At 37.2% G+C, this 26,155-nt stretch overlaps 1 protein-coding gene across 5 annotated transcripts in view; it reads right to left on the reverse strand.

Moving 5' to 3' along the window:
• The window catches only part of PHC3 (polyhomeotic homolog 3), a 44,854-nt gene that overhangs the window by 13,124 nt on the left and 5,575 nt on the right, over positions 1 to 26,155 (reverse strand). For 2 of the 5 annotated variants that reach the window (XM_026105701.2, XM_026105698.2), the window contains 13 exons: positions 25,737 to 25,884; positions 24,885 to 25,043; positions 23,369 to 23,446; positions 21,650 to 21,808; positions 19,184 to 19,282; positions 14,511 to 14,751; positions 12,216 to 13,096; positions 10,079 to 10,229; positions 8,727 to 8,980; positions 7,712 to 7,868; positions 1,931 to 2,045; positions 678 to 828; positions 355 to 586 (listed from right to left, as the gene is read on the reverse strand). In XM_026105701.2, the coding sequence (XP_025961486.2) occupies positions 355 to 586; positions 678 to 828; positions 1,931 to 2,045; positions 7,712 to 7,868; positions 8,727 to 8,980; positions 10,079 to 10,229; positions 12,216 to 13,096; positions 14,511 to 14,751; positions 19,184 to 19,282; positions 21,650 to 21,808; positions 23,369 to 23,446; positions 24,885 to 25,043; positions 25,737 to 25,862 (2,803 nt within the window). In that variant the 5' untranslated portion in view covers positions 25,863 to 25,884. Of the gene's footprint in view, positions 1 to 354; positions 610 to 677; positions 829 to 1,930; positions 2,046 to 7,711; positions 7,869 to 8,726; positions 8,981 to 10,078; positions 10,230 to 12,215; positions 13,097 to 14,510; positions 14,752 to 19,183; positions 19,283 to 21,649; positions 21,809 to 23,368; positions 23,447 to 24,884; positions 25,044 to 25,736; positions 25,885 to 26,155 lie in introns of those variants that run through there. The other 3 variants (XM_064516601.1, XM_064516603.1, XM_064516602.1) reach the window with 3 other exon arrangements.

Raw genomic sequence — 26,155 nt, forward strand, 5'->3', positions numbered from 1 at the left:
CCTTTCTTGCTTTTTCTACTGAATAAGAAGCAAGTAAGGAGGGAAGAGAATAAAAGTGTAAAAGGGAGGAAGTGTCTGATCTCTCTACTGACCTCTTGAGAGAAATCAGACTGAAGGGAAGAACACCTTTAGTCTCCATCAGCTGGGGTGCAACAGCAGAGGTGGGACTAGTTCTATCGACATGGGATTTGTGCTGAAGGAACAAGCAAGAGGAAACAAATCATATTCCAGTCTCTGCTACCAACTAATGAGCATACCAGCGCTGTTACCACACCACCTCTTCATCACAGTGATGCTAAAAAGCAAGGAGCTCTACTGTTGCAAAAGCAGAACAAACTATTTCACGTTACATACCAGGCAAAGAACGTATAAACGCCCAGACTTCATCAACAGTCCACACGGATGGGTCGGTTTGCACTACCGGTAGCAAATCAATGCTCTCTGGCATTTTCCTAATTCTTAGTTCCCTAAGTTCACGTTCTCTCTCTCTTTCACTTTGCCTTCGCAGACGGGTGGTCATGGCAGCTGGAACAGCATCTTCGTGAGAAGCCATATCTTCTTCTGCAGATGGATAAGTAATTGGAAGCTGGAAAATGTAGTACAAATACACTACAGTATTATACTTTATTTGTAATTCCCCAAACAATGCCATAGTTCTAAGCAAATATTCCACAGACCTGTCTAAGAAAGTGATCTCGTGACGCCCCATCTGGGCCACTCGGTCGACGCCCGCGTCGCCCAAGGCTTTGGCTATCCGATTTCCGATTCCAGCGACTGGTCTTGTCTGATGTAAACAGCCCGAATTTCTTAGTGCAACTAAGGCTGTGCCTAAGGAAGTAAGGTATATTCAGTAATGCATTAATACTTTTTTGGACAAATTCAATCAGCTTAGCAATAAAATGACATTGCTGTACACAGAATTGTTGCCTAAAAACAACAGGTGTCACAGAAATACATGAGAGAAAGGTATCTCCAAAGCCAGTTTTTCTAACCCTTTGCCTTGATGCAATGTGAATGTCTCACATTGGGGACCAAAAGAGAAGCAGACATGAGAAAGGTGGTTTCAAGGCACACTGATGCAAAGAACTAAGTAGCGATCAGAAAGGGGAAACTATTCCCCATACAAGATAATTTCTAAAACATCTGGGATTAAATATCAGCTTTCCACAACAGTTGTAATGATGGCAGATCTTACATGTAGATGTTTATTTTGATTTGTTTCTCTTTTAACCAACACAAAATGAAACGCATACTAAACCCAAAAAGAAACCAGAAACCATTTTCCTCTGTCAAACATACACGAGCAAATGGCTTCATTTTTTATTTTCAGGAAAGAAGCAGCTTTACAAAACACTAATTATGCATGCTTATAAATATTTCTATTTTACTCTATGCAAATAATGAATTTTTATACTATGTTACTGAAAACACCTACAGCCCTTTTTCGTCTATGCACCATTTTAGCCATACCAAGATAATTCAGTGCTTTTTCCAGCATAGCACAAAACTGTAGGAAAGCCCATCTAGCCTAGTATTTTTCCCTCTAACAATGCCCAACAGCAAAGAGAAGAGAATATGAATATGACAAAGTGATTTGTGGCCCAGGGACATCTGAGACAAAGATGGTTTCCAAATACTGAGTGACACTCTGTGGATTTCTCTTCTATGACCCCAGTCTCCCCATGAGCCCAACTGCATCAACAGCCCCCTCGGTAAAGAGCTCCACAACTACAACTCCTAGGAAGAACTAATTCCTTTTGTTTGACTTCTTGAAATCATATTCCACAACAGTCCCCTGTACCTACAGATTCTAGAAATCTGGGCAGAAGATGATCTCGTTCTTCACTGTTTACTTATTTTTCAATACCATATACTATTTGGGTGCTATTCTATTAACCAGGCAGTGATAAACAATAACAAGGCAGAGTACCTTTTGGCACAGGATGTGGAGCAGAATCGTTTTGACCGTAAAAACTTATTAGGATATCCCATTTTTCCACAGAATTCACACTTCAGAAGATCACTTTCAATTTCATCTAGTCCCTCTAAAGAAAGGAGTGAGACATAAAGAAGTTAGTCTCAGTGACAAACAAAATGACGTCCAAATTTCTCATCTTTTAAGGAAGCAGGCAGAAGATTTTCAAACATCAAACACATTTAATTAAAAGATTTGAGTAAAGAGAAAATTATGCCAAGCCAAGCAAGTCATAAATTTCACTTTATATATAAAAGACTTCAAGCAGACTGAACGTTCAATTAAATTATTTAACCAGTTTAGCCAGCTTTTTTGTTAAATTTCCAACCATCCGGAGCAAACATGCCCTCAAACATAGTAAACAGTTTTTTAAATCTGTAATGATGTGACGTACTAAGCTAGTAAATACTTTCTCTGAATAGGTCACAGCTACAACCAAAAGGTAGACTTCTGGAAGCAAATAAGACATTGAATCTCATCTATGGATAAGAGAATTGGAGGCCAACATTTCAGATAAATACTTTTCTAAACCATATAAATCCTTTTCAATGCAGTTCTTTGAAATATGAGGCTGCAGTAAAATTTACTGTGTTAAATTTTCTCTTTTCACATTTACTTGAAGCAGCTACAAAATTGGCCAAATCCTTGACAGGCTCATTTGATTACCTTTGCACTCTGACAGGTGCTTGCACTAAGCAGAACTCTTGTCTCAAAATACAATTCATGTATTATTCTAAAAAAATCTTACTTACTGTATACATTTCATCAGCAGAATTGATAGTGCAAACTACCTGTATGTGATTGTGTAGTGCTAGTTACAAAGGCTGTGACCAAAGTCCCTCAGGCTTAAGTCTTTTTCAGTACAATGTTTTGATCAGTCCATGTAACGTATTTTCCAAATTTCACACACAGAAAGGCATCGTAACAGTTCTGCCACTGGTATTACAGTACACATGCTATCAACCTTTCCCTTCTACTAATCCTCTTAAGAATGCAAATCCCCCTCTTTCCCTTTCCCCAAATTTTATTTTTTTCTTATAATCATATGTGCCTAGGAAGTTACCAAATCTGCATCTTGCTGGGACCAGAAAGGATGTGGATTTCTAAGTTAAGTGTTTATCCCAGGGAAGTAATTCCTTCTGCCTTGTAATAAAAGCAGATCTACTTGTGGTACCTTCACCAGCTTCACTTGCAGGAAATATCCTATTCATTCAGAACAGAGACAAAATAGTTTGAGTCCATCCTACATTAAGTTTGCGTAGGCACCTTAAACTCCAACTGGAAAACCGCAGAAATCAATGCAACTGTTTGACAGCTCTTAGGATGCTATTTATCCGCGACAACCTTTAGCTAGCAAGCAGCTGTCGTCACCACTTGATCCTAAAACAGCCACAAAGTACAGCTCTCTGCAAAGCACATTATAATACTTTAGTGTTGATGCGATTAAAAAAAAACACAAGACAACGAGGACTTGCACTGAAGAGAAAAGATCATGCTCTTCCATCCAGACCTGCTGCAAAAACACTTTGACCTATCTGATATTCCAAAATTGGTACTGGATCCAATAAAAATCACACCATTTTTCACATCTGTCACAAGCAGATCCAGAGGAACAATTACAACATTTACCAACTCTTCTAGTTAGTTCTTGTGATCAACTAATACTACTTTGCTCCTGTACTTCTTTCCAATTAGATTCAGATTATACAAAGCAGTTTGGTGCACTGGATATAATACCTTCAAGCAACTAAGCTTTCCCTGAAAAAAGAGCATCTTTTCTTGCTCTGTTTATTATGCTTCCAAGAAATATTTTCAGGCTAAACCTTGCTGACTCACAAACAATTGTGAAAGCACTTAAGAAACTATTGCTCTTAAAGTTGATTAAAGTTGACTTTTAAAAGTTTTATAAGCAAAGTCTGGTTTAACTCATTACTCCCTCATGCATGCAAGAAAGGAAAGGATTATAGCATCTGATCAGTTTACAGTCTACTGCTACAGATTGTCTTTACAATATTTGTGAGATGAGGAGGTATTTTTCCTACTCCCTGAGAAGAAGAACTTGAATACCTGCTGATAGAGACACCGATGAAAGAAAAAGTAGGAAAGCCCAGAAGGATGCACTAGAAGGCAACAAGATAAGCATACATGTCACGCTGAATGTCTACATCTTCTTCAAGAAGCATATGATGTAGGCAGAACATGGCTTGTACATAGTTCAGAAGAATATCACCAACTCTGAAAAACAACTTAGCTTTTGGTATGGGAAAAATTACCCCAATGAGCCATCTGCGAGATATATTATCTGGAGTGAAACTGGCACAAACAGAAATGTAACATTTTTGTCTTCATTTACGTAAGTAAAAAGAACTGTGCGCCACATGGCTGCAACCATGGACAAAATACATTTGTTTAAAAATTCAGAGGACTAAACAAACATACATTTCTCCCACGTTTCTAATTTTCCTGTACTTTGCCTCTTCCTATTCATCTTCTACATTCACATTTTTGATTTCATATAAGCAGCTGAAAAAATTACAAACTAGCTTTTTGTTTTAAACTCCATTAAGCTCTGATGCTAGCTAATGCAAATGCAGGTATCAAAGTTTAATTTGCAAGAGTATGACTAACAAATTGTAAAATGCAGTTTTAGTGATACTAACTCATTAAACTGCTCATGAACACTAACTCTTTGGTACTGTTAAGGTGACAAATAAAAGAGCACTAATGCAAAATTAATAGAGCTGAAAATGCAGGAAAGGTTATTTGAACAGCATCTTTGATGTATCAGGATCCAAAGACAACTAAAATCAACAAATCCTCAGGCAGTGTCAGACTGAAAATTACCATGTGGCAAGTCTCCGTAAGTTGGTATCATACATGAAATAAAAACTGGGAATGGGAAACATATCAAATCTCGTCAATTTTGGAACTGAAGCTAATCAAATACTAGAGATGCATCCTTCAGACAAATCTCTCTTCCTATAATATCAAAAAAAATACTCATCTGATATTCGGACTAGATCACGCAGCATGGAAAAAAGGGACAACACAAACAGTGAAGCAAAAATTGATGCTGAAGCCTTTTCTTATGCATTAGGTGTTTCTATCTTATACATGGAATGTATATCCTGTTTTACAATACAAAAAACTCCTTCCTTTGACTTCCATGTAGATGCCTCTCAATGCTGGATGCTAGCTCATCTAATGAGTAGCTGCAAATTGTGTACATGAATCAAACACCAGCTGTCAGGAGCAATAACTACAAACAAAAATGTGAATGTTTCAATAATTCTGTAAAACAACAGACAAGCTGTTAGAGATCTACTGAGGAATGACAGTGCACTGTTAATGCTGAAAGGATCTCAGGGAATGCTACTGAAAATAAAACTGAACTCAGATCTACTGAAACAAGCAAAATAAAGCCAAAATAACCATTCCATCAGAGCTGCATATAGTCTAAAAGATGAACCAGAAGGCAAAAAATTTATTTCTTTTCAAATATGCTGGAAACCCCAAATACATTAACAAAAATTCAGAAAGCTGTGCTGTTGATTAGGAAATCAAGAAGTGCCATTTACTATGCACAGTCATGAGCTAAGTCTTACTTCACATGCGTAGAAAAGTAGTATAAAGTAGTGTAAAAGCAGTATAAAGTAGTGTAAAAATTGATTTTTTTAACAAAGCTGTGAAATAATAAAAAAGTCAAACAAATCATAAAATTTACCATATGGCTTTTTATGTTGTTTTGAAAGCCTCTTGTTCCTGATACTTTCATGTCATTGGTCTTCCCTCTGGAAGAACTAGTTAAACGTCAGTGGGAAGCTACACTACCATTTCCAGCAACAGAGAATCTGTATAGCAATAACAGCAATTTTTAATTAAATGAAAAAAAAGTTGAGAGAATTTCTGGTCATACTACAGCTCTCCACTATTAATATGCCAGATGCTTTCTCAGAGGAAAAGCTAGGGCCCTGCCTTATGAAGCTGCCTGCCATGCCTCTGTGAAGGTTTGTGAGGAACATGGTATGGGCCTCTCTTTTGGATTAAAAAAAAACAAAAAAACCCACAATATTCTACTGAAGAATAATTTTAAAACTGAACTCAGTAAAAACTCTGTTTCTTCGTTTTTCGTTTTAAATATGTAGACATCTTAATTACAACACAATTAAAAGAAAGTTATAGTTACAAAGCAGAGCATTTGAAATATTGTACATTACCTAAACTGAGGTTGCTACTGAAAAATGCAGAAGAGCTCTGGACTGTACTGAGACATATTAGTAAATGCAATCACACGATCAGCCATAATCTAGGAAATTTTGTTTTGTGTTTTATTCTGACACTTGTTTCCATGAATTCTGACTTCTTTGCACAGATGCTACCTCAACATACAGAACTGCAACCCATCAATATTTCCTTTCAGTGACATATTTCCACATTAAGTCAGCTATTACTAAAACCACTGCTACAAGTAATAACGTACCCTTCATTTAAGCATCAAGATACATATCACCTGAACTGTAAAGTAAATCAGCCTTAAGCAAAAATCTTTACTTAATTTCACTATCAACACATACTCTTCTTGAATTCAGAATGCTTTGGAAACCAAGCTTTTTATCCTCGGTCTGCAATCCTTCACTTCTAAGCAGCAGCAGAAGTCTTTAAAGTGAAAAATAACGTATCAAAATTTAGTAATCTAAAAGACTGAATTTTGAGCTAATTTTCTCACTAAGATACACAATGAAACAACCAACTTTCCTATTGCACTTCAACACCATTCACCAAGACAGAAACCACAGTAACTAACAAATTGTCATTGGTGTGGCAATCTTGAAAGTCCTTATGGGAAAAGATCAGAAAAGGAACATTATGGAGTATTTTAACTACGTGACAATTCAAAATGCTTGTAGTGGAAAGCAAATTAACAACATATAAATAACTGAAGCCCAGTATAGTGACACTTCTTACTGATCAGGACACTGTCCTAAATCTGGGCTTTTTTCCAGCCACTACCCCAGTGCAAACCTGCAGCCTCTTTTGTGGATGAGGGTCACTGTTACTGCCACTGCTGCTGTATTTGCCTCTTTCTACCCTGATCGCTACAGTTTTGATACGAAAGAGGGAAAGGAATTATTTTAAGAGAGATATAAAGCATGAGTTACAGTAAGAACTTTAAGATAAATTGAAACAGATGACCAAAAACAGCTGCTGTGTGACCTCTGGATTTTTCTGTTCCACTGCTTGAGAGGTGGCACAAATATTCTGGATTTTAAAATCTTGACTGAATTTATGCAAAAGTTGAGTTAAAGAATAGCCTGTTTTTTTCTGGGAGAAGCCAAGTTTAATTTCCATCTCAGAATATTCATGAGGGTACCTACATTTGGGCTTGAACAATGATAGTGGTGTAACACATCCAAAATACTTGATCGCTGGGTTCTAACAAATCCATGATTATGACTGTCAGATGTTGCACGAGAAACTCTGTTGAAGACATTTTTAGCTAATGAGCTGTGCTAAAAAGCACTCTATTCTGAGGAAGACAAGTGCACAGTTTCTTGATATTTGTGTTCATCTGCAGCAGTTGCTGTTATTAGTGTAGTTAGCTACAAACATTTGAAAATAATTTCTATTTGAGATAGTAGAAAGAGAACTGGAGATAGATGCCACTTGTACAGACAGGATGGGATTCTGTAATACATACAGAACTGAAGGGAAGAATGCGTAACAAAAACTACAAACCTTCTGCAATCATATCCTCTATCTCGGTGTCCGATGAGTTGTCTGCATGTTTTGTATTCTGCAAGTCTGATTCAACACACATAACACTCATGATTTGACCCTCCACTAGCAAACTTTTTTCTGCAGGCTGTTCTACCAGCAAAGATGAACGACTTACCTATTATAATAAAAGCAAAGCAACAATGATTAACTGAACAATTAATAATAGAAAATAGTACTTACTATTCATTAGCTGTAACTGAGCCCAACACCACAGTTTCCATTCTTTTTCAACAAACTATTATTATATAGTGCCAAGGGTGCGTATGTATTTTCTCAAACAAATACAAGGACATGTTCCTACTTTGCAAAGCTTGCAATAAAAATTACATTTAACAAGGGAAGAAACACATTAACTATAGAGAAAAGAAGGAACAGGAAAATGAGAGATATATTGAGTAAGGCAGAAAATAACACCCTTTAAAAAAAGAGGCTCATAGCTTTTCAACTGGCCATTTGCAGATTTAAAATTTTCAGTAGTGTAGTTCTTATCAGATAAAATACTAATCACACCACTCTCAGTAAGGGGCTTGCCAGTGCTTTCAGTAAAATGTTTTAACATGAAAGCAGTACTAAAAGACTCATGTCAGAGGTTTAAATTAAGGTATTACTGAGGTATCTAGGAGACAGACAAACATAAAACGAACCTATCTCAAATGTTAAATTAAAATCATTTCTTTGTAGCTATCTCCGGATAACCTATGTATTCAACCGTGTCTCTGTTTTCATTTAGTACCTTGTCATCCAGTGGCACTGACAAGCCAAGCAGTAGCATGAATTCCAACTGTATACATATGACAATACAGCAAGATACAAGCATACTAAAGTACTTCAAGAAACAAGCTACCAATCAGGGAAAAAAGTTCAACCACAAGGTTTGAAAAATTATTCAAGGTTTAAAGACCTAAATAGCTAGTAGCCACAAATGTTTTAAAAATTATAAGTAAAAAAAAATTATAGCAATTTTTAAACTTACAGGGAATGGCTCCAATCCCTCCTGAATCACAAAGCCCTCAATAACATGGGTCAGGATCTGTGGCTTAACAATAGCCTGTGGAGGTTTATTTTCTAGGCTAGGAATGCTATTGGGCATTGATGTGCTGTTGCTCCTTGTTGTCGCTGCTGGAAGCAAAAGAGGTGGTGGTGGAATAGAGGCATGTGAAGGGTCAGACGGAGATTTAATTACTGAGGCACTGACTGATGATGTCACTGAAGGTAGTCCCACATGTTCTGAAAGAAATAACAAAATATTTTATATTTTTATCACTTTTTTCCAACCATTCTTTCAGTATTCTAGAAAGAAGAGATGATAAACACCTCCAGCTCTGCATTGATGATCCTCCTAAAGAAGGTTTTTCCTCTATCGTTTATAGACTTAACCTTCAAAATAAGATGATTTGCCTTGACAGACTATTCGACAGACTAATTGTTTTCATGTTTACATCATTTCCCTTTACTCAGTACCTAACTGCAACCATCACTGACCAAAACAAATGTAAAACCAAACCAAAACAAAAAACACTTCTATAGCCTTAAATTAATTACCTATCCAGATCACAAAATCCATGAGTCAAGAATAGAAATCAGTATTTTCAAACATATGATTCTCAGAGCTGGATAGCTGAAGTATTTCTGAAAAGAGGGTTTTCTTTTTTCAGGGACACTTTGCGGCCTCAATAAACTTTATGGTCGCAAATACATAAGACATCAAGCCACTAAGCACCCAGCTGCTGGTACAGAAACCCAGCTACAGAAGCCCAAATTTAGAAAGGCTGCACCTCCAGGTATTCTGAAAGACACTGCACTCATCTATGACTGTGTGTGTTCGTATACATACGGACTTTTAAAATCCATATATATGCGTGCGTGTGTGTGTTCGTACACACATACTGTGGTATATCTAAAAATGATGCCATAGAGAATCATACAATGCAGCAGACCATCCCAACAGCATTTTCTAATTCTGCAAACAAATCTTCACAACAGATAAACCTGCGTATTTTGCTCACAGCAGACAGGCTAGACTTAAAATGTAACTGGAGATTGATACCACTGTTAAAATTCTAGTATTTTAGAAGGCTATGTTTCCGAGTCCAAATACAAGATTTCTATGCTACATGCCATACAAACACGTCAGTTACGCTTTTAAAACTGAATTGTTCATTCTATCGTACCAATTTCCAGTATACTTTACATAACGTCTTTTACTTAAAGTAAAAATTTGACTTTCATCTGTTTTTATAGTTTAGTAGAATCATTTTTAACATATCAATGGCTACTAGAAGTTTCTAAGCAGAAAAGCTATCTTAGTTTTACATTTGTTCTCACCTGACAAGGGCTCTTCTGAAGCATGCGCCTCTCCATTCCCCAAGGTTATGGCTGGTGGTGACAGAGTCGGTGGCGTAGGTGTTCTAACCATATGGACACATTCAGAGTCCTCAGGCATCTCTTCTTCACATACATTCTCCACTTGGTAAATCTGCATCCAACAAACTATTGCTTTAGAGAGATTTCCATTCTATCTTAATACCTTGAAAGAGTTGCATAAATATAATTTTTTAACAAATTATCAGTTGAAGTATTAAAATATACTAATCTCATAATAAAATACAACAGTTACCAAACTGCATACAAATCAATGAGCTCTGAGGACATCACAATTACTATGAGAACAAAACTAAAGTATTTCGTTGCAAAGAGCAGAATTCTAAGATATAGGCATAATTCTCCTACTGAACAGTCCAGAGAAATTAATTGACTTTTTCCATGTCTGATCTTTACAATTTACTATATTTTTATTTGCACACGCACACACACACACACACACACACACACTTACTGTTCTTTAAAGACTTCAGCAAAATGCAAGCTTTATAACATAAGGACAATTTCAGTAAAACTGACTAAGCATTCCAGCTCAAATTTATCTAAATTCTTTAATACCATATTATCAGTTCATAACTCTGCCAGATGTTAACCATACAGACTGAAATTTAAAATGAAGTATATATCACAAGCTGATACTGTGGCAGAGAAAATGTCATGCTCCCAGGCCTTGTTACGCAACTATTGCAACAGGTCTGGAGAGAAGGGATGGAAGTCATACTGATGTAAGAGGTACAGTATTTATCTTCTCCATTAAAATCCACCCAAAGTTGACCAAACTACAAGTCCCTGAATGCTGCTTAATATTCATTTGTTAGTCAGTCAGACAAATTCTTGGAAAACTCATCCTGAAGAGAAAGGCAGTTCCATCTTGGAGTTGCAGGCGTTGTGTAAGATTGTTCCTTATAATTGCTAGGGACAATAGTGGTGTCAGAGAAGGAAAACAAGAGAAACTATACTCAGAAAAAAGGCTATCCCTCCTGTTGCTCTAGTTTCACAGAGAAGAAAAGGAAAGAAGAGAGATTCTCTGGATTACAGATGTGATAATGCTATGAAGGATTTGAGATGAATGTATTTGTATCAGAATACAAATGTATTTTGAGAGTTTAGATCTGCATAAGTCTCAGTTAATACAACTTTTTGTTTGTAATTAAGGTAAAGCATTTACAATTCAGTATCAAAGAATAAAGGTTCACATGAAGTTTGTGCATCTCCAAATTAGTATCTCAAAACTGGAAGCAGGAAATAGATCAGTTTGGAGTCCTAGTATCACTTAATCATTGACTAATATAGAAGTCTCCGTATTGTTTTCTATCTTATATAGAAGTGTAATTAAAATGGGTATTTCAGGAGAGTATGCCAAGACTATGAGACATTAGTGAACAGGTTATAAGGTATTTTCCTCAAGCTACAAAAGTAAATTGATGCAATTTACTGACAATCAGTTTAGCAGATTAGGATGTAAAACGTCACCTTGTCAAAAGCACACTGGCTTCTATTCTTCTGGCTAATTTCTACATGAAATATCAGAGGGTTGGCATTATCGTTACCTTCTAAATACCATTTAAAGATAATCAATACACAACCTTCCTTAATCTGTTGATATCCTGAAAACAAAAGCCTACAAGAACTGTTAATTCTTCGGCTCATATCAGTCTCATTAGCATGTTACCAGTGAAGCCTAGCAATATCACTTTAACTGTTTCCATTAACTGCAGATCATTTTATTTCACTGTATTTCACTGCAGATGATTTTATCTTACAGTGCAAGTAAAACTGAAATTTTCAGTTAAGAACTGCAGAGCTCCTTGAGACTAATACTGAACTAAATGAAAGAGCAGTGATTGAAACATCGAAAGATCATTAAAAATTCCAAAAACCCAAAGCATAACTTCTGCACATCTGTGTTCACCTGTGTCTGTCACAGTTTAACGCCAACTTTCCCAACAATGAAGGTTTTAGAGAACAGGTATTTTCATAGATTTGGTTGACTCTTATCTCTGGCCACAGATGATACCAAAGAGAGGATTTCTCATTCTCAGTTTGACATTAAAATCAGAAGAAATTTCTGAGCACTCACCACTGGAGTTTCAATTGGTACCGATGGCTGCACTTGAAGATTTACTGCAACAGTCTGGGGTGGTGGAAGAGTCTGAAATGGCAGCTGGACCAACGCTTCTGCAGCAGGAAGTTCTTCCTCAGAAACCAAAGTGTTTTGAACCAAAACTTGGCCCTGGGATAGAATTTCAGGCTGCACTTGTAAAGACTGCACAGATTGTAATGGCAGTTGTTGAATCTGGGTTGAAGATGTTGACAGCTGAGGAGGAGCGGCAAGTGGGATAGGTGCGGACTGCAAGGCTGAATATGGCTGGTGTGGTGTGGAGGGCACTATCTGTTGGCCTGGGGAAACTAAGCTGGGCTGCTCTACTGGTCCTATATGTACAGCTGGGGAAGGCGGAAGCGGAAGATGCGATGGAAGATTGAGTGGCTGTGCAATTGGTCGAACTGGACTGGTAGTACTCTGCTGAGAAGCAGTCTGCTCTGGCTGAAGAGCTGTTGGCACAAGGGAGCTTGCCTGTGACTGAATAAGTGCTTGAGGATGAATAATTATTGTGGGTGACTGACTAGGGGAATGAGGAGGTGGAGGAGATACCACTACTGACTGCTGAGCTGACTGGGACGGAGTAGGAGACAGTGTTAGAGGTGGAGGATGGATGTGAATAGGTGAGCAATGCTGAGACTGGACACTGCTGGGAACTGGAGGAAGACCATGGCTTGGGAGGGGTAGACAGTGCTGTGATGGAGGGGGGTCCTGACCAGAAGAAGTCTGAAGTGCAATTGGCTGGACTTGCTGCTGCTGTTGCAATACCAGCTGATGATGGGAAATCTTTGAAGGTGGCGAATGAAGTGGGATCGGCTGATGTTTTACTAAAGAATGAGGTTGAATTGGAGAATATGAAGCTGTGAGGGAAAAGAAAAACAAAACCGACAATTAGTATTTACTTAAGTCCAGAAAACACTAAAAGTATTAAAAGAAAGGAAGTTTTTACTTTAGTTAAATAAGCCAGCCCAGCAAAACTTTCTCAACCCTTTGGATGTGTGGTTAGAAATATCTTCTTTGACAGGATAGAGTACACAAAAACAATTTGTTAAAGGAGTACATCAATTTCCAAAGCAAACTTCACCAATGAATACATGAATAAAACTGTTCTTTTTACATATACATAATTATATTTACACCTATATAAAAAGTATCTAAATTTATCTATCCTTTTGGTGTTAGTTCTAAGATTACTGCTGATTTAGCCTTATCTTTTATTCAAGAATTCCACTCAACCTTTGCTCTGAAACAGAGTGGAGTGGAAATAACAGCTAAGTTAAAGTTTAGGTAATACGATTTAAAGATACTCTTAAGAAAAATTCCAAAAGACTTCAGTATGAATCAAAACCTTTCCAGGCATTTGCCTGAACTTGAACACGAACTGAAAGTTATGTGCCTGAAAACAGTGCAACTTCCAGAGATATCACATCATCTCTGAATGAACCACTGACTTGCAAGTAATTCCTCATGGAATTTGGGTGCATAAAAGCATACGTGTATGAGCATACACACATATTTTCCTCCACATGCAAGCCTTTTCTTGCTTTATCTTTTCCACTTGAGAAATAAGTCATTCATGTCTTTTTACTTATTCTCTTAAGAAAGATGGATTTTTCTCTTTTTAGAGGCAAGTTCTAACAGCATTAGGGTTCAACAACTCAAGCTTGTCTGCCTCTCAGTCTTACTCCTTCTCTAACAGCTGCCATTAAGCCAGGCTAGATCCCCAGAATTATCAGATCAATTGTCTAGAAAACACTTACTCTTTGAATACAAGGAAGCAAGAAATGTTACATAAACGTATATATAACCGCATGCTTATCTTGATTTACCTTCTCCTTGTCAGACTCATTTTTTAAGGTGTATTTTTAATTAATTTATAAAATACCAGATTTGGGGGCACAGTAGCATATGGATTTATAATACTTGGTATGAAAAATGTTCTGACAAGATAGAGCTTTTGGATGCTCATGCTGTAGCAATGAGTGTAAAAAGAATAATTATTCTAGAAAGTCAGGAAAAATCTCTTTTTCCAGATCTTCTCTTGCACTCTTTCATTCTGTATTTCTCCTGTTTCCCTCACCACCCACCTCTACTCCAAAGTGGCGTAAAGAGTTCAAGCTTATAATTACTTATAGTATCACAAATATAAAAAAATTCTCCACTGATCAACTAAGACCCCCAAAATCAGTTGACTTTGGGGGCGTTCCATCACTGTAAACCATAAGAGACAAAACATTTTAAAACAACTTTTTTACAGCTGTATTTTCATCCTACCTGGTGTTATTAACTGATGTATACTTGGTGTTCGCGTGACTGGTGTACTCCGACATTCTGGAGTGGGGCTCTCGCCTTTTCTATTGCTTTCTGAGGAATCTGGCTGGCTGCTCTTGGTACTGGTCACAGGTTTATTAGGGCACAGAGACAATGACTGAGTTTGACTGCTGCTCTTTGGTGGACCATTCTGTGAACCCGACAAAACACCCAACTTCTGACTGCGCAATGTCAAGTTCTGAACCTGGGAAGTGAACCAAATGTGCAAAAAAATACATATAAATGTTTAAGAAACATCCAGACTAAAATAGCAAATAACTAACATTACATAATGCTTTTCATCCCATGTTATCAAAATAACCAAAAAGTTCAACAATTTGCTCATCATCAAGTTATCTTGTAAGTCACAAGATTTAGAGAAGAATAATGATCTTAAATCACTTTAGTGATAAAGGAAATATAGTAGTCTCTTACTGAACTTTTTAAAAGAAAGAAATGGAAATTGTTCATTACACTAATATGAATTAAAATGTATCTTTCTTTTTTACTATTACTGTGCCCTTATAGTGCATAACAAAGCATCTTGAACAAACACAATTTTATATTTTATACAGATGCTGTAGGAGTGCAGTAGGCTATAAGTACATCTCCTGAGATTATCAACTTAAACCAGAGCCTTGGGTAGTCACTGGGACCAGAATATGCTGTATGTTATCGACATCTTACAGCTGAGAGTCCTTTATTTCTACAGCAATATTAACTTGCCTCTTCATTAAGATACCTCCAATGTCACATAAAACAAGAGGTAGGCTTTCTGAAATGTAAATCAGTCAGTGATTATTTTTAGTAGTGCCCATTATACTATAGCCAGATTTTGTGCAGCACAGCCCCAACTTTCCAATCCTATATGCTGAGCTAGAATTTCAGTTCAAGGATAAAGACTGCCTTTGCTGCACTAATTTACATCATACTTTACATGAAAAAGAGGACTAATCATCATCATCCGCTATTATCACTACATAATCCCTGTCTCATGCAGCAAACAGTTAGTACTCATATAATGAACAGGTAGGTGACTTTTTATTTCTCATTGCTCACTGTGTTACACATTCAACTCCTGTTCTAAAGACAATAGTATTTGTTTCCTTATTGACTTGCATGCAGCATTTATTGCAATCCTATCTTTGTGAATACAAATTGAACTGCAGCACACCTTATCAGTTAAGGTAACCAATCTGAGATTTCCAGGACATACATAAAAAAGGACATGAAAAGAAGAAATGCATGAAAACAGAGGGGAAGGAGAAAAAGTAGAAGAAAAGTGTCAGTTTTGGACGTGGTAGGTGTTCTGTTGAGATGCTGCTAATCACTGATGAACTTTCTTTTTGACGTTTCTCCATGGAAAAGATACCATGAAATCACTATGCTTTTCCTTCACAAACATCTTGGCTAAATGTAATATATACATATATAACCAAAAGCATTTTTTTTTTAATTACTGGAATTGCCTATTTGCTCAGATTTGCTTACATGGTCAATAAAGACATTTCTCTTTCTCCAAGCCCAGCCAATTGAAACCACAAGGACGTATTTATCACAGAGTAAGAAAAACATACAGCAGGCCAATGTTAACGCTTTCCCAATGCATCATTGATTGGGTGAAACTGGATCTTTGCAGTGTCGTTGCTGCTACAGAAACTGCTAGACAACCAAGGTTAACAGCATCTGGCAGGAGGGCGGTACAGAACACTGAGAGAGCGAGCAACATCTTGAGTTCAGTGGGGTCACCACAGCAGCTCAGCTTTCACAACAACGCTCTACAGTCTGGGGTAAGGTTCTACTATCCCTCTGCAAAAATGTCTCAAGGAGTTGATTGGTTGCACAGCCAGAGAAACTTGTGCAAAGTGAACCTCTATGCATCTTTAAGGTCTTTACATTGCCAAAAAGGAAGCAAAGACTCAGATGACATCTCCTCACACAAAAGTAAACTTTGTTCTTTGGTTGTTCAATTTACATGGAGAGAGTTCTCAGAAAAAGTGGAAGGCTCCATCAATAAACACAGGCACTAAACAAGTCAAAAAGCCAAAGCTCCTGTGGATCTGTGAAGAACACATCACAGATGATGAACAGCTATCCCGCAGCTACTATGCAGGATTAATCATCACCAATAAAAGATGATGAACCAGGTTCCAAGAAAACATCACTCTTCTCTGGTGAGATGGCCAGACTAAAAGAAAAGTCCAAACAAACGTTTGGGCAAATAAAACAACAGGGATGAGAATACTGGTGTTCCTGTAAGGGTTAACTGCTTATGCTAATCAAGATGCTTCAGATTAAACGTTGCCATTCTTGAAGTCCAAAAGAACCACCATTCCATTCTGCGTGTTTTTGAAGGGAGTGCTCCTCAAACATACTGAGGTTATCATATCTGACCTGACAGACCCAAGCACGAAAAATCTGCATAGTGCTGCAGACACTAGTGAGAGATTCTAACTTTGTTTCAGCAGTTAAGAAGAGTCTATTCAACCTGGGAAGCCGGAAGTTAACTAACATTTTGGAAGCAATGGGAAAAAGGCCTTACTAAACCCTTTTATTAGAACCCAGTGATAAAAAATGTCCAGCTCTCAGTTTAGCTTATACTATACTGAAAGCAGGACTCCTGTTAGACTCAAATTCTCACAGCATGCAGTTTGCTTCACTGAATATTCAAACAAAGGGAAAGAGAAGGAAAAGAAAACCCAACATGTGCTGAGAAAGTAAGTGAAAACATACAGGAGAAGTTGCAAAACTGCATTTAAATCAAACTGAAAGCAAAGCTCCAGAAAAGGGAGAAAAAAAGTCATAAACACCCTCCAGGAAAGTGCACTAACTCAAAGTCATGGACAGAAGATCTCAGTTTGACTGCATTAATATTGACACAAGAAGACTGGGAGGTGACCAGTATGATGCCAATTGTCAAAAACTTTTCAGGGAGATCCACAGAACTACAAACGAGTAAATCTGGTATCTCCAATAAGATCTAGGAGATCACTAGACCTATAATAAAGAACCAAATCAGTAAGCACACAAGGACGCCATAGTGGGAAACAGGCAATATGACTTTTGTAAAGGAAAGTCAGTGCCTCACAAATCTTTTGGAAGCCTCTGAAGGGGTCAAAAAACACAAGGACAGAGCTGATCCAGTTGCTGTAGTTTGTCTGGATTTCCAAAAGATTTCCAAACAAGGTCCACCACCAAAGGCTTTTAAAGAAACTGTCAGGAGACAGAATGGAAGGTCTTTCATGAGAAAACAAGTCTGCTAGGAACAACTGTTCACTTTTCACAGTGGAAGACAGTCACTAATGGGTTCTATAGCGATCTGTATTGAGACATATGTCTTTCCAGATCACATATGAATATGTTAACCAGTGAAGTGATGATACTAATTCTGCTGACAATGTGAAGTTATTTAAACTAATAAATAGGAGGACTAATTATGAAGAGCTGCAATGACCTATCTGGGATCCCAAATTTACAAAAATGATCACCTCTGAGCTGAATGGAATTATAATAAAAGTTAATCTTTTCATTTTTACTTAGTAGCTGCAGGGACGTGGTCTCAGTCAAGGGCAGCGAATGCTGACTCAGAAACATAGATTCTGTGTGCCCACATCTGTCACAAAAATCACAGTATGACAGCAGACAAGACATTGGAATTACATTTTTTCATGGGTGACTATTAATTGCCTGTTCTTTAATTTCTGAATGTCTGACTTGAAACTCCAAGGTCTGATATTCAGACATCTGAGCAGTCCCGGCTGCAGGTGAGACAGTGACAGCTGTGCTTTCACCATACTGTCATCTGTTCATGTTACCTGAAAGCGGCATGTGTGCAATGGTAGTTTATTATATCACATAGTAAAATACACACATTATTTTTCCAGTCGTTTCATTCATTTCAGTGAATGTGGAATAGCATCTCCAGTAATATCTGAAATGTGTTTGAAATGAAATTCAACCAATCTCATATGGAATTGCCAACCCTGATCCAGCATGGAAATCATGGGATTCCATAAGCATCAAAATCCATTGGGTCTGAATCACTTAGACAGGCAAAGATGGTGAAGTTCGATTTTGATTTTAGCAACATTGATACTACTGAAGACTATAATACTTTCCAGTTCTCTGTGTAGTCTCACCTAGAAGACAAGTAACAGTGATAAACAGTAACAGAAATAGGAGTTAAATGTAGGATTATTCTATGCTGTAAAGTTAGAACCCAACGAACATAATAAAATTATCTCAAGAAATTACCTGAAAATTTCCGGAGCAAAAAGAATCTAAGTACAAAAATTAAACTTGTGAGGTCTCCAGGAACGCATTCCTGCACAATAAATCAAGGCATATACAGGGACACCTAGAACACAGCTATTACTAGATGAGTTAGGGAAAGGTCATTTTTTTCTTGCAACAAAGTAATTACCATTGTAAAATGCATAACTTATCTCTTGTTTCGATCTCACAGAAATCAATTATTTAATGTGTGTGATGATGGCTAACAGAAGATAGTGAAGATGTACAGAAACAGCACTCACTACTTGTTTTTATAAGCAGGTAAAACTTAAGCCCAGTATTTCCTTACCTCTCAGTTTTCACCAACTGTACTGGACACATTTGACAAACTTACACAAGCTCACCTGAGTAGCTGCAGACTGACAGGAAGATGAGGATGATGATGAGACAACAGGAATGTCAGACTGTACAGCAGCCACAGTGGTAGCAGGAGTGAAAATAAGCTGTTAAGAAATAAAACAAGTCAGGAAACAGACTGAAATTTTGAAATATGTGAAAGAAATTAAATACTTTTAAGGAAAGATACATAAATTACATGTAGTGATGTAGAGCTTCTAATATTTACTTCTTTTTGCTTTTAGAAAAACTTATTCAAAAAGCAGTTTATTGCAGTAATTTAAGTAAATAAGCAACACTAGAAAATAATTAAGATATTTGTTCAATGTGTTCAGAAAAATATCTTTCACATACATACATCACTTGTTATACAAGTACTGTAAAAAAGGCTTTCAGTCCCATACTATGAATGGGCAAAATAAAGGCAAAAGTCAAGAGATCAGTCCCATATCTACAGTATTAAAGAAAGAAAATCTAGAAGAACTCTCCAATCTGTTAAAATGTTATTTAATAAGCAGAGCTGATATAACAACTTTCTTTTTCAACTGTGCTAATTTTCATTCAAAGAACAGCGGTCATACAACCAACCTCAAATTAGTAATTTCAAAATACCAACATCCCAACTGTCATCAATTTCTTTATAGGCAATACAGCAAAGACAAGCTTTATGGAAAGTTTTGAAGAGAGACTAACAGTTAGTTTTCCAGATTTTTAAAAAGATTTCAACTGCAAGAAGCAGCTTGGAAGAAAGCATGAAAGTATTTATCTGGAAGTAGATCAATTTGGTGATGAAGGCTAATATTATGAGCTAACTGGAGATGAGAGCTGACCTTTTTACACAAAATGAAAGGCCTTGACAATGAAGAAAAATACATGGCTTTTGATATGTTAGCTAGAAACAGTGGCAGATTGAAAGAGGTATGGTATGCTCAACCACTGAGGCTAGCAGAGTGATTTTGCAGTACCATTCTGCAAGGAAACAAGTAGGGCAAGTTTCTCTATCAAAGCTGGGGTGGGGGGAAGACAGTTACTGAAATAAGCAAGGAATTTGACATTGACAGTCTAGATGAAGATTTCGCGTAAATGAACAGGAAAACTGTATCAAAAAAATCCATGTTGTTGAGACAGATTATTACTAATAAGAAAGCAACCCCCTCCCCACACTACTTCAGTTACTAAGTTGTTCATGTGTACAAAAGGCAGTGACATGGAATAAATGTACAACTTGCTGCCGTTACCTAATACTGGGTGTATTCAGCACCTAGATTTACTTACAAACCAAAGACTCAAGAAAACTTTCTCCCGGTAAATTGATAAACAGTTGTTCGTAATATAATGTGTGATAATATGTTGTTTAAGTCCTTATCTTGAAGTTATACTACTTTTTCAGTAAATGTGTAGGAAACCAAACACAGAAGTTCAACGGAGCCCAATACCATTACCGCACAAGCCTATGAAAAAATCTCAGAGAACAAAGGATCACTTTTCCTAAACACACTTCGAAAGTGCCATTCCTGCAAGAACTCATGCCTGCACCTAGGGCCTCTGACCTTTGACTTCAAATCTTAGTGTAGCGTAACAGTGATTTTTCCCGTGTCATATAGTTGAGCATGAAACTTTAGAAAGCCCTGGTCATAAACTTACACAAGAAATAAAAAATGTCTTTGGCCTCGACCAAGTACTGATCGTGACCGGGGCGTTTATGTACAACCTCAGCAATTTCCGTGAAATTACACACGTTGTAAGAATCAACTTATACAAAGCTCACGGCAGAAAAGGGCATCTATTTGAACTATGGCAAGTGTTAAAGCTTACCAAAAAAAAACAACAAAACAAAACACCCAGCCCACACTAAATAGGTTTTTCAGAACTAGCCCATCAGGAATGAAACCTCGCTTCTAAAAATGGAAGTGTCACATTGACAGGAAATTGCAAGAATCTAATGAGTTTCGTATTACTCCAAAGAGAATGAAAGCTATAAATCCAACTCAAACTCTAGAGAGTCTAGAGAGTTAGAGATAATTCAACACAGAATAATCTTAGTTAAGTATACGAAAATGTTAATCAAAAGTCTGAACTCTGAATGTTAACTGTATTAAAAAAATCTACCCGGAATATAGACAGACTCCAGTATGCCCTTTTCACAGCCAGGAAGAAAAGACAGATACTCTCTTTTTATATTTTTTCCATGCTTAATCAGTTTAATAGTTGTAATATGACCATGCCTTAAAAACAAACAAAAAAACTCACTCAAACTTCAGAGAACTAAGTTACAGCAGTCCTTTCACTCCTTTGAGGTCTCAACTGTTCCAAAAGATATGTACTCACAAAATTAGCAACCAAATTGTCAATGCTAACTGGAACTAAAGAAAATATATATGAATGATTTATAGAAACTAAATTAAAATATGACACAGTAAAGTTTTGGGGAAAAAAAACCAAATAAGTGTAAAGATTATAAGGTCAAAACTTACCATTTGAGCTCGGAGATACATTTGAGCCTGGCTTGCACTCAGGGTTGGAGAGGTGCTCCCCAGCAACATAGTCTGTTGGGTGATACTGCTGCTGGTGGTGTTGGAGGTCTGTGAACGGCTTATTATCTGTGCAGGTGTAGGAGAGGTGGAGAGGTTAATCTAAGGAAACAAAAATATTACTTCTGTCATGGATATTCATTCATCCTAGGGTCTAAAGCCAGAAAGCCTTTGACAACAATCGGCAGGGGCAGTTGCAACCTCTGAACTGTAAAGATATCAAAAATATTTTGATCCAATCATCATAAAACTGGATTCTGGCAAGACTGAACACTTTCATTCTCAAATTGCAAAGAACATTTAGCAGTACATAATAAGCAGTTATGAGTATAAACAGTGATGTTATGAAGTCTGAAAAACATACTTCATATAAATACAGAATATGCAGCACAAACTTGTAATATTTTTAAGGAAAACACTTGACTTTTAATACTTGTGCTTCTTTAAACCTCTATGTTATCTGACTGGACTGATAACATCTCCCAAGACATTCGTCATGCAACTTGTTTAACACTTGTCAAGATCAGGACATTTGATTTGTGCCTCCATATAGGTTTTGGTTCTTCATTCTATATACGCACATTTAAAAATGACTGGAGACTAAAACTTTTCTACAATTTCATACTACATGCCTCTCAACAATTTCTCTTGAACATCTTTTCAAACAAAAGCTGGTTTTTTTCCCAAGAGGTCTAACAGAGTTAAGTGCCCAGCTCCTTTTCATCACTTTACTCAAAGATTTCCTTGGAAATCCCAACCCAATTATGCTAACAGTTTAACATCAAACATCTTTAAGGACCTTCTCTCCTAAATTTAATGAATGAATGATTTTACTTCTAAGAACCCGAAAGCCGAAGCAATGCTACGAAAGTTTAAAAATTAAAAAGTTAAATTACTGAAGCTATGCACTGAAGTCATGAACAGCTTGAGGGCATGACTGATGAGCAGGATGTCTGCAGGACAAATGATGGCCTACTCAAGACAACTGTAGAATTGTACATAAGAGACCGTGCAACTTACATGTATGAAGATACCATTTAAAGAAAAACAGCATGAGCTGAACACACAGAGCTGCTAATAACTGAAACCTGAGTACATTCTTTGAATATGAATAAAGTATGTGAAAGTGCATAAAAGATGCATGATAAAAGATGATAATCAACAAAAGAATGAATGCTATATATATGAAATTAGTGAAATGTATATAAGTGAGTGATGGTTTGGATTCTTTAGATTTGGTGCTATTTAATCACGGGTACACAGTGTTACTATTTCTAGCTACCAGAGTGCCCTGAACAAAGAAACTAACGTAAAAAATACAGTAAGAAATCATACTAGAGATTAAAGGTTATTCCTGTAGCGGTGTGGTAAAGTCACTGGTGCTCAGTGAGCGAGCATCAGAGCACCGACAGTGGCCTGGGACCAGGGAAGCCTTGAACTCTAGCCAGTAACAATACTGGCTGGCAGCACAGCTCAGGAGTGGCAGACACTGGAAGCGCAGCCAGCACTTACTATAGTGTCATTACACTTCTATTTAGTGTTGCTGTAATAATAATTTTAATCACACAAATTTAAGTACTAAAATCTTCTTTGTTTTTCCAAGTAGGTATCGAATAACCAGCAGGGGTAGGAATGGGTGCAGGGCTTTGTTCAGTTACGTACCGAGGTCTGCGACATGCTTGACTGCTGAGTGACACTCCCAGTGGGGGAAGTACATTGCCTCCCACCTGACAGGCTTGCCTAAATAGCAAGAATATGTGTCAAACACTGAAATCAAAAAGTATTTAAGTGATGTTCATATTATTGCATAAACCATCAGAAACCCCTCTCTACTGTTGCCCTTTCTCGGAGTTAACAGTAAAAATACTTTACTCAGTGGAATTAGTTTTCAACAAAGTGCGCTCCACCCTGTAGATGGATACCTACAGGGTGCTAAATGCCTTCGACTCCTACCAACTTTCAGGCATTCAGGCACTCACAGATTAAGACCTGAACAAAAACTACCAGAAGTGAAATCTACTAAACTGTTAATGATGCAGCTAACCGATCACCTCACCACCTAGCGTGCTGAGATCTTATAATACGACATCATTAGAAACTGCCATTATTAAAATTCACATCCAATCGTTTCTATTGTGATTAGAATCCTCTAAAAATAAAACAATCTTTACAAATGCTGCAAAGAACACCTTCGTGCTTCCTAGAATTATAATTTATGTATGCATGGCTAGTATCTGATATGAGCCAGTATCTTACTCCAGCAATTCAGATTAATACAGTGACGCTGATTTAAATTTATATATTAATAGACTGCATAACAAACTCTTATCATTCTTCCCTAATCTGATTTTCTTTGCTCCATCTCAGTAACTGCATATATATGCACACACAAACACTTCATTAAAAAAAGGATAAATCAATATATTACCGTGATCTAATAGAAAGCATATAGAAGTAGAAGCCAGGAGCATACAAGAGTCAGTCCTAGTTCTGACAACAAATGGGTACATCCCTGAAGTTTTTAAATTCTGTTTTAGTGTCTCTGCTTGTAAAATTCTAACACTCACCTATCTCTGAAGGACCATATTCCCAAAACAAGGTCAACTGAGGTCAAAGGGAATCTTTCCACTGATTGAGTTTTCACAATGGGTCTGCTCCAGTGCTCATTAATGTTAAAAGCTTTACTTCAGAAACCAAAAGCATCACTGTCATTTACTTCCTACATTTCCACATTCAGAGTTCAAACTGAAGTTTGCCATTACTTATAATGCAGCCAGTTGTGTGGCAAGGCACACTAAAAATAATGAACATCTGGTATCTTACTTGATTTCACTCATGTACATTTCTATTTATTGCTTTCTTATCAACTTTTAGTAAAAATTATGGGATGAAGATTGAAGTAGTCTATTTTAACATTATTATATTGTTTGATGATTTATATGATGCATTATAATGTATGCAATAAAGCATGGAATGGAGGCCTACTGGAACATCTGTAACACTGGTCAAAATCCTCCAAAGAGTTTGGTATGGTTACAATTTAAAAAAACAAAGTCATTAAAATACAACAGGGAATTATTGTGAGGTATTACGCTCAGGCACTTAAGCTGTTATTATGTTTGGTAATGCTCTAGAATGAAGTAGTAAACCATTATTTTTCAGCAATCTTCACTCTCACCTGTGGTACAGTTGCCAGACTCTGAAATTGGGTACTGCTTAAGTGCTGCTGCTGCAAAGCAGCAGTCTGCAGCATTAGATGCTGCTGTTGGGCTGCATACATCTGCTGAAGGTACTGAGCAGCTGAGCTAGGAGGACGATGCAAGGCCTGCTGAATAACCTGTGATGAATCAGTAGGTAATTACAATTACAAAATACACACCTTGCTGATACGATACCGAAGTTTACCTATACAAGGAAATAAAACTAAACAAATCCTTTGCACACCAATTGCATAATACTGAACTTCCTCCATCGTCACTGTTCTCAACGAAGTTACAGAATATATGCAACACAAATAATAATACATTCAGGTTTACAAGGAAAGCCCGGCAATCCATTATACAGCATGATTTAATAACACTACATCCAAGACTCTTAGATTCTTGTCAACAAGTCCTAGAAGATGGCCTGCTTTTTGAAAGATCAGAATAGCACACGTGAGAATCAGTTATCAAACCTAACAGAGTGGGCTGTATAAAATACCAAGAGACCCGATTTAAAGAATAGCAGGGGGAATGGATCCAATGAAGCAAAGACTTACACAAAGGAAAATACCTCTGGATCCCTATAGCCTATGCTGGTCAAGGGAATAGCTTTATCATGTATTACTTCATAACTTCTATTTATAGTACTATTCTGAAAGGGTCTAATATTCTTAGGTAAACTATTTTATGAGAACTAGTAAGTCAGACATTAAGAAACAAGACAGCATTTAAGAATAGAAAGTTAGTCTTGTGTAAAGCATCATGCAATGCCTGCATGGGAGCGCACTGTACAGAAGGATAGGACGGGACATCTCATAGCCCAGTACCTGAACCGCATGCCGATCAGAGCCGCTGTAGACAGATATCTGTGGTAGCTGCGTTCGGGAAGTGGAGGTGGTGGTGATAGTAGTTGTAGATGCAGAACACGTTGTTGTGCTCGGTTCATTCTCCATAGCGGTGCAGTGTTCGTCCAGCCTGGCAGAATTGAAATACAAATAGCTCACGATCAGAAAAACAGTACATACTGATTTCAAAGAAAAACAATCTAAGCTTTGCTGAGATAGAGTAATGGATAACGTGCCTAAATTCGTAATGTTTTGCTATTACCAGAAGGAATGTATGGGCAGATGCAGTTTTAAACTTGCTATAATCTTAAGATGCATCAAAAGTAGCAATAGGTGACCAGTTTAGGACTGCATGCAAGGCTTCAACACCACCGAGCTACCCAGGAGCAATGCCACACCCC

The sequence above is a fragment of the Dromaius novaehollandiae genome, chromosome 9 (assembly GCF_036370855.1).
Source record: "Dromaius novaehollandiae isolate bDroNov1 chromosome 9, bDroNov1.hap1, whole genome shotgun sequence".
Taxonomy (NCBI): domain Eukaryota; kingdom Metazoa; phylum Chordata; class Aves; order Casuariiformes; family Dromaiidae; genus Dromaius; species Dromaius novaehollandiae.